Source organism: Grampus griseus (assembly GCF_964374135.1).
Source record: "Grampus griseus genome assembly, chromosome: 16".
Classification (NCBI taxonomy): domain Eukaryota; kingdom Metazoa; phylum Chordata; class Mammalia; order Artiodactyla; family Delphinidae; genus Grampus; species Grampus griseus.
The window spans coordinates 47,965,963-47,975,572 of NC_139010.1; the positions used below are offsets into that span (position 1 = coordinate 47,965,963).

At 42.6% G+C, this 9,610-nt stretch overlaps 1 protein-coding gene across 4 annotated transcripts in view; it reads right to left on the bottom strand.

Annotated features, from left to right (window-relative positions):
* ASAH2 (N-acylsphingosine amidohydrolase 2) overlaps nucleotides 1-9,120 on the bottom strand; it is a gene marked incomplete at its 5' end in the record, with an annotated part of 79,123 nt that extends 70,003 nt beyond the window's left edge. For 2 of the 4 annotated variants that reach the window (XM_082673896.1, XM_082673893.1), the window contains 3 exons: nucleotides 4,021-4,170; nucleotides 5,661-5,857; nucleotides 8,973-9,120. In XM_082673896.1, the coding sequence (XP_082530022.1) occupies nucleotides 4,021-4,170; nucleotides 5,661-5,857; nucleotides 8,973-9,120 (495 nt within the window). The remainder of the gene's footprint in view (nucleotides 1-4,020; nucleotides 4,171-5,660; nucleotides 5,858-8,972) is intronic. The other 2 variants (XM_082673894.1, XM_082673895.1) reach the window with 2 other exon arrangements.
* Between the last annotated feature and the right edge of the window lie 490 nt (nucleotides 9,121-9,610).

Here is a 9,610-nt window from a genome sequence, read left to right on the forward strand (position 1 = left end):
ATTTCTACTTAATGACCTCACCATTTCCTAATCAGAACCATTTTTGATTCCTCAGAAAAACAGTATAGTGCTATGGTAATGAGCATGTGCTCTGGCAGGAAGATGTCAATGTTTGAATCCCACCTCGGACAGTTCCTAGCTGCGTACACTTGGACAAGTTACTGGGTCCTCTGCAACTCAGTTTCCCAGTCTGTCAAATGACATAATAATAGTACCTCCCTCATACAGTTGTTTGGAGGATTAAATGAATTAATATATATGAAGCACTTAGACCAATACCTGACTCGTCACAGGAACTACGTCAAGTGTTAGCTTTTATGCCAATTCATCCCCAAATCTCATTAGCATTTAATTTGACTTTTTACCACCATATAGTCTCACTGCTGTCCCATTGGTTTAAAACTTTTAGGCCAGCATTACATAGTATAGGGGAAATGGCCAGGCAAAGTTTAAATCCCTCCTGCAAGGCTAGTTTCCCTTTCTAGTTCTTTCAGCCTTTTAACATCTTGTAAAATTCCCCCATATTAAATCCCCTGTTTGAAATGCCTAGTGTGATTACTGTTTTCCCACTGGACTCTTATCAATAGAGCCTTGATGTTAATTTAAGGAATCTGCCAATTTGTGTCTTCGCCGCTAGCTCTAGCCTATTACAATCCACCTCGAACATCACTGTCTGATTAATCATCCTAAAGCACAACTGTGTTTGCATCACTCCTCCACGCACAAGTTTTCTAAGAATCCCCATCACCCACAGAATTAAAAACAACCTGGCATCCCAGGAGCCCACAAATTATGACCAACACACCTTCCAAGTACATCTCCAATTACATGCCTACATGTGTCCTAATAGAACTAATCTGTCTCTTCAAATACATCTACATTTCTCCCTTGTGCCTCTCTGTGTCCATGTTGTCCCCTCGATTTGATAGCTCTTCCTCCCCATGTCAACCATTTAAAATCCTCCCCATTCAAGTGTCACTTCCACTTTGAATTTTCCTCTAGTTTCCATTTCCTGAATCCCTGTGTTGTACTTTTAAAGTACTGTATGTCCACAAATTCTTCAATACCCCTGGCTTCAAGAGGTGAAGTATAACTTTCCCACCTGTGAGTGTGAACTAGACTTGGTGACTTGCTTCTAAGGATAGAACAGGGTGAAAGTGATGGTGTGCATCTTCTGAGCCTGGGTTATGAAAGGCACTGTGGTTTCTTCCCTGCTCTTTTTTTAAAAAAATTAAAGTATAGTGGATGTACCATATTACATAAGTTACAGGCATACAATATGGTGATTCACAATTTTTAAAGGTTATGCTCCATGTATAGTTATTATAAAAGATTGGCTATATTCCGTGTTGTACAATATATCCTTGTAGCTTATTTTATACATAATAATTTATACCTCTTAATCCCCTAACCCCACATTACCCCTCCCTTCTTCCCTCTCCCCACTGGTAACCACTAATTTGTTCTCTGTATCTGAGTCTGTTTCTTTTTTGTTATATTCACTAGTTTGTTCTATTTTTTAGATTCCACATACAAGTGATATCATACAGTATTTGTCTTTCTGACTTATCTCACTTAGCATAATACCTTCCAAGTCCATCCATGTTGTTACAAATTTCATTCTTTTTTTTATGGCTGAGTAGTATTCCATCGTATATATGTATATACACCACAGTTTCTTTATCCATTCATCTATTGATGGACACCTAGGTTGCTTCCACATCTTGGCAGCTGTAAATAATACTGCTATGAACATGGGGGTGCATATATCTTTTCATATTAGTGTTTTCATTTTTTTCAGATATGTAACCAGGAGTGGAATTTCTGGGTCATATGGTAGTTCTATTTTTAATTTTTTGAGACACCTCCATACTATTTTCCACAGTGGCTACACAAATTTACATTCCAACCAATATATATGTGGGTCCCCGCATCCTCGCCAGTGTTTGTTATTTGCGTTCTTTTTGATGATAGCCATTTTGACAGGCGTGAGGTAATATCACAGTGTAGTTTTGATTTGCATTTCCCTGATGATCAGTGATGTTGAGCATCTTTTCATGTGCATGTCCTCTTTGGCAAAATGTCTATACAGGTCCTCGGACCATTTTTTAATCAGGTTGTTTGTGGTTTTTTGATGTTGAGTTGTATGAACTGTTTATATATTTTGGATATTCACATCTTATCGGTCATATCATTTGCAAATATTTCCACTGACAAAATGAAAAGACAACCTACTGAGTCGGCGAAAATCCCTGCTCTTTCCTTTAAGTTGCACGCTATAAGGGAAGCCAGCCGCTCTGTCATGAGATATGGACAGTGGGGGAACTGTCAGTAGCCACATGGGCGAATCACCTTGGAAGTGGATCTTTTAGCCCTAGTCAAACCTTCAGATGACTGCAGCCTTTGCCAGCATCTCGACTGCAAGCTACCCTAAGTCATAACCACCTAGCTAAGCCAGTTCTGAATTCCTCACCAACAGAAGTGTGAGATAAAACAACAAATATTAATTAAGTCCCTATTTCGGGGGGGGCTATTTATTACTCATGAATAGATAACTAATATATCACTGTCCTTTATTCCAGTAAATCATAGTTATTTGCGTATTTCTGGTACAGTCCTTCCTCCAATCCCCTAACTAGGTACTGAGCTCATAGGAACATGTGTTATGACTCACTTAGCTGTGTGCCCCTGAAGTGCCTAACAAAGTGTCTTGCAAAAAGCAGGTGATCAATGCTCTCCAAGATAATAGAATGACCTCACTTTTAAGAATGTAGGCTCTGGTGTCGGGCATATATGTGTTCAGAAACCAGCTCTACCTTCTTCTAACTGTGTGAACTTGGGAAAGTTACTTAACCTTCTCTAAGACTCAGTCTCCTTACCTGCAAAATGGGGATAACAACAGGCTGACCTCACAGTTTTGTTGTCAGTGTAGGTGAGGGGGAAGTACTTAATCCTCTGCTCCTTATGTTTCCATAGATGGGAGAGACTTACATTCTACTCCTCGTGAGGGGGTGACATTAAAGAAATGCTTTTAGGCCCTCTCATCATCCCTCTCCCTGCCCCCTTCACACCGCAGGAGGAGAAAGTGTTTATTTGGTGAGGTTGATAGAACATGACACTGAATAATGGACATTTAATGGTCATTATTCTAGATTCCAGACTCTCCTCTTTCTCACATTTGTAAGTGTGTGAGCAGATACTAAGAATACACTTTCTTTCTGTGACCTGATCCCTGCAGAAAATATAACCAGATCAAGGTCTAGAAATTGGCTGAGAGAGAGACGCCTGGAAGTCCATGTGTCTATAACTATTTCTCTCTCCCTCCCCACCCGCTCTCTGCATCTTACAAGCTGCCTGTCCAGGACCTCCTATGCACCTTTCTGCTAAGCTCAACTTTCCCCACAGGTGGGTTACATGGTCAAAATTGGCAGAAAAAATCATAGAAAAGCCTGCCATATTCTACAAAACAGTTTAGAGTTTAAGAGTGCTAATGTTGTATTCTTTTAAAATTTTATTATGGAAAAGTTCAAACATGTACAAAAATCATCAGAATAGTATAATGAAACCCCCATGTGCCTTTCACCCAACTTCAGCAATTTACGGCCAACCTCATTTCAGAGTTGCTTTTTAATTCTCTTTAATTCCTTGCATCTATTCTTAATTGTCTAAAAACTTGAGGGGAGGGTTAGTGATTAATTGGCACTCTCAGACTTCTAACAAGGAGGATTACAAGAGCGTGTATGTGAAAGTCACTGGGACATAATAAGCTTGCAAAAAAATAGCATTAATAATGACGGTGAGCGACCAGCAGCATGGAAAGCAAGTTCTGACCAAGATGACTTGGCGTGGAATGAGGCTCATTCTCCCCATTCGATCATCTGCTGGATTGTCAAAAGCTTATAACCTTGTGGGTAGTAGAAACTCACTGGATGTGAAACCAGGAGAGCTTAGTTACTGTCACGTTCACCTGCAGACTTTGCCTTTAAATCACGTCATCTCTTTCCCTCCTCAATCACTTACCTCCAGCCTGAGTCGTTGGGACACCATGCCGATCTCAATGCTGACAAACACTACTCGACTGGACTCATCTGGTTCCGCCACGATGAACGCACGACTGTACAACCTCGTGAGGATGCCTTGTGCATTCTGGCCAGTTTTGCTGTAGCCCATCTAAAGAGGAAGAGAGAATCAGCTCCACTCCTCACCCCGCTGTTACCAGAAAGCAGCTCCACTCCTTCTCACCCCGCTGTTACCAGAAAGCAGGCACAACCACACAAGAATAGACTACTTAGGAGAGGCAAAGAAATACAACCCACATGACTCTGTGGCTCCGAGTGAGACAGGATATGTGTTTTCAAGAGTAAAGCCAACATCACAAAACAGGCTTTACTCTTCTGTGCAGAAAAAGGCAAAGTAGCTGTTGGGTTGGCAGTAGCTATTCACTGGCCTGTGGGCAAGGAGGGAGCTGGTGTGACTCAGGAATTCCATCACGATGCTGGAGACCTTTCATGGCTTTTCTGTTCTTTGAAACAGGACCGTTTCTCCAGCCTGTCTAAGGTACTAGAGAAGAAATCGCTCCCCACCATCATTCCACATTCCCAGGAATACCCTGAAGACTGGAGGCCCCTTCACTTTGGTTGTTTGGCATGTGATTTTTTTTTTTTTCCTGAAGAAAATGGTTTCCTTATGACTAGGTAATCCTTATTGAGGGTGCCTCCCCCTGGCTTTTATCATGTTGTCCCTCCCTCAGCCAAGTCAAATCAAATACACCTATCTTGAAGTCCCTCTCTCGCCACGTCATGAAGCCCGCCCATAAAAGCTGCACCCAGGTCGTCAGCATGGTCCCTCTACTGCTTGTTTTACCTCTCATGTGAGTGGTCATTTAAGGTTTACATTCCAGAGTCGCTTTTCAGAACAGACAACAGGGAATAATTCCTAGAATCTAAAGATTGTTTGGTAGGAGACAGAAAAATCCCATCAGGCAACCTCCTGCTCTGGTTACCTAGCGAAGGGTGGCTAGAAATGTGTGTCTAGCATCACAGCCCGGAAGTTGCATGCCAGCAGCCCCTAGCCACAACTGATCCAGAGAAGTGTTTTACTTGGCTAACACACTGTTGGCCCACATTAGATTTCCAGTTTTAACTAGAGTTGCTTCCATTTTCCAATGGAGAGACTTAAATCCTCAGATCTTCAATCCATAAATACTCTGGCTTCTCTTGAGAAAACCGTAAGGTAGGGCAGCCCTAGATCCACACTCTCACATGGGAACAATCAGCTAAAGCCATGCAACTTTCTACTTGTACCACAGTCACCACCACTTTCTACTGCCCCCCAAAAAACTGAGGATTTACTAGACATTTATCATCTTACACTGGCCTTCTTCAGTCATTTATGGTACCTGCCCATCCCCTGTAGTATTGGAGTTCGTCCGCCTTGACACTTCCACTCACAAAAAAAGGCCAGTTGAGTTTACAAGGGAGTTGTGGTTAAATAAAAGGTCCCCTCTTCCTCATAGTACAATATCCATGATGTTAGACAGCAGTGAAGTCAATAAAAAGTGAGAAGGAGATTATGACATAATACTTAGGAATAAATACAGGGTGCAAAATAATAAAGTTACCTGTTTCACAGTCTCCTCAAGGATCCCATGATTTACCTACCAAAGTGATATCTGCTACTTGGCCCGTGCAGTCAGCTCGCCCAACACCAATATGGTAGCCACTGAAGTTCTGAAATAGAGTAGGCTCTGGGGTGCTGGGTGTTGGAGATGCCTGGATGTCTGTGGGGCCCTGGGTGGCTGGAGGGTGGGTGGCTGGAGGGATCTGGGTGGCTGGAGGGATCTGGGTGGTTGGAAAACCTGAATCAAAAAACAGTAAGATATTTAAGAAACAACATTTCAGCCCATGCACTTGTCAGCATCACTTAGAACACACAGATTCGGGTTCCTAAGGATGAACCTTTGTATATTCTCTTACATCTAACATACACGGTGAGAAACATCTCAGGAACATGTTTTATAGCGTAATCCCAAGGAGGATCTTTTTCACGGAGTGGAGATGTTTCAGCCTAACAGTCAAGCTCTCTGTCAAATGTCCTTCAACTTCTCCTCACAAGCCCTTCCTGTCTAACCTGTCACTCTTCATTCACTCACCTTGCACTTCTATTCCAGCCAAACGAATCAGGTGCCAGGTTCCTGGCACACAGCCCACTAAATCCAGCCTCTGGGGATTTGTGTCTACCACTCTCTCCATCCAGAGACCTTACCCCTTTCTGGTCCCTCAATCAGTCTCCTCTACTCCTTCAGAGTAGGTGTGGTTCCATCACAGCCAGATCCAGCTTAACCCCTCACCTTCAGGATGCCACCCCAGCTGTCTCTACCCTGCTCTTATCCTCCTCGACCTTCTAAATCTTCTACTCTTAATGCTACCTAGATCACTCTACACCAGTTAACATAGTTCTGTTTATTTTAATTATTCTTATATCACCTATATGTATGCATATTAATACATATATTCTACATCAACATCACACACACACATGAGTATCAAAGGATGCAGAATGGGATAGAGACTAAAAGAGCAAGTGCCAGAAACAGCCCGGGTTTGAAAACTAACTCTATCATTTACTAGCTGAACAAATAACTTAACCTGTTTTACCTCAACTTTTCTCATCTATGAAGAAAAGTAACATAACTTTCTCATAACAAGAAGATGATAATATCCTACTTCCGAGGGTTGATTGACAATAAATACGTTAATACATATTCAAAATTTAAAACGATGGCTGGCATATAGCTTTGTTTTTTTACATATTTAGACATCTTACTTATATATTTTATTTGTTTGTTTCCACCCCAGACAACAGCGAGGGGTGGCCAAGGCAACACATGTCAGTGTCACCGTGCATTAGTGGTCAGAAAGTATTTAGGCAAGAGATTAACAGAAGACTTCTTCTGGGTTCCAGAATTTTGGAGCTCAAGAAAGTTTAGAGATCACATAATCCAATCTCCTCCATTTTACGGATAAGGAAACTGAAACTCAGAGAAATGACTTAAGCAAGATTTCATGGAGAGCATATGATGAATCAGGTGCCTAACCCAGATCCTCCAACTCAGAATCTGCAGCTCTTTCATCCACATTCTAAGTGTAGTTAGAATTCATGTTTTCCCATCCCCAAGCCCACGTTTTCTACAAGACATCAAGTATTGCAAGGAAGGAATCAGGCACCTTTGCTATTGCCTCATTTGTTCCAATGTAGGAATGTAGTGCCAACCAACGCCAAATCTAGTCACATAGCCAAAGGATTCTTTTCGATCTCAGAGGCTCAGATCTGTAAAGCAGTACTAAGGCTAGCACCTACCTTTATGGGAGTTTGTGAGGATTAAATGAGAAATTTACATAGAATGTTTACCATAGTGCTTGACACAAAGTAACCATTCAATAAATAGCAACTTCTACTATGAAAATAGTGACTGTAGTTATTAATTACCTCCCTTAGCCTCAGGCTCTGGATTCTCTAATTTTAAAAGAGAAAACTAAGTCCTATGCATTCTTTCATTTCTAGCAGTCTAAAACTCATTCTGCCCGCTCCCAGAAAAGAGGATCTCTGTTTCTCTGGGTCTGTGGGCAGTGAATTCAAAACATGGGGACAGGGACTTCCCTGGTGGTTCAGTGGTAAAGAATCCACCTTACAATGCAGGGGACACGGGATCGATCCCTGGTCAGGGACTTAAGATCCCATATGCCACGGGGACACTAAGCCCACGCGCCACAACTACTGAGCTCACATGCCTCAGCTACAGCCTGCGTGCCGCAAACTACAGAGCCCAAGCACTTTGGAACCCACGCGCCACAACTAGAGAGAGAAAACCCGCACTCCACTACTAGAGAGAAGCCCACGCACCACAACGAAGAGCCCGCACGCAGCAACGAAAGATCCTTCATGCCTCAATGAAGATCCCGCATGCCTCAATGAAGATCCTGTGTGCCACAATGAAGACCCAACACAGCCAAAAATAAATAAAATAAATAATAAATACGTCTTTAAACAAAAAAACATAGGGACAGGTAGAGAATACATTAGAAAAGAGAAGAGCCCGCAAAAGAGAAAACCAAGGTGAACAATGTTGCCTCTCCTTCTCCATTGGGCCTGTGGCCAGCCCTCCCTTTACTTTGGTGAAAGCATTCAGTCCCCACCTGCCTTCCCTACTGTTTATCAGGTATATAACCTATCATCAAAGGAGAGGCTCCCATGGACGCGATATTGCCTGTAAATTTAGCCTAGGTGGTTTTCAAAAACTAAGTTAATTTCCAACATTTAAAAAAAAAAATCAGGAAAAAAACCCCCCAGATGTCTAAACCGCCTCCCCCAATTTCCAGCTTCCCTTGAAAACTCAGAAGGGCTGAGTCGATGTGACATCATGACAAAAAACAGCTGGCACTCAGGAGGGCCCGTGGACGCTCTTCACCAGAGAGACACCTGTCCCCACCCTGGGCCACGCCCCCCACCCCATTTATGGAACTTGATTGGCCCTCATGCGATTTGAGTTCAAGATCCCCTTCTCTAAAGCTTTCACAGGCTAATTGACATTCAGTGGGTCTTTCCTTCTCCTTTTGCCCCCCACCCCCTAGAGAAGATGATGCCAGAAAGGAGGCAAAGAGAAAAAGAAGAGGCTCAGGGTAAAAGCTCACATTACTGGGCCTTGAAGAATCCTGAGCTGTACTTAGATCAGTGGCAAAGTGAGACAAATAAGTGCATGTCAGAATGCAGCACTGGCTATTTGGGCCAAAGGTAAACTTGATAAAAACTGCTATCAATGCATAAAGGGCAACTAAGGTAAAGGTTAGATAGCCATCCCAGGCTGCTTAAGTACACATTGAACTGCCCTGTTACCAGCATTATCAGCAGACACTGTTTCTTGCCTTGATGTCCCCCAAAATGAAGAAATTTCCTACAGGCTGGGAATAGCATACAAGAGAACCCATGATACTTGCCTGTGTGATTTTCAGTGGTCCCACTGGTGACGAACAACAGGCTGAGAAGAGCCACCGTGATCCCTGTCATCATCACAAAGAGGAAAATCAGGAATATCTCTAATGTGGAAAAGGTACATTTGGCCATTTCTCCTGAGGAAAAGCAGAGACAGAAGAACAACTGCGGAAGAGACAGAAAAAAGACAGAATAACAAATTAAAATACACATGCTTCAAGCTGTCCGAGGCTAAGTTGTCTTAGCTCTTTCATATGAATAGACTATACCAAGAATACCAAGTACAGGGCATATTTGCCACTAGGTCCATATCCCAAGCCTGTGGAAGAAAAGACCAGTCAATTACAGCACTCCTTGAAGAATTCACATGGGGTTTCCAAACGCTTCTCAGCACAGTGCTCATGCTGGAAGCCACCACCCATCATTTGGCATTGGCAGCTAAGCTAAAACCTATCTGTATTCCTTGGATACATCATACTGCTTTCATTTATAGCAGTGATGCTCTCTGTACATGGGTCTAGATTGGAGCATTTCTGTCAACAGGGATAACTGATGTACCCACATGGCTTGTACTTGTGAGAAAGCTTGCTGGGGTTAGGGCTTTACTTTGTGGCCATGGACT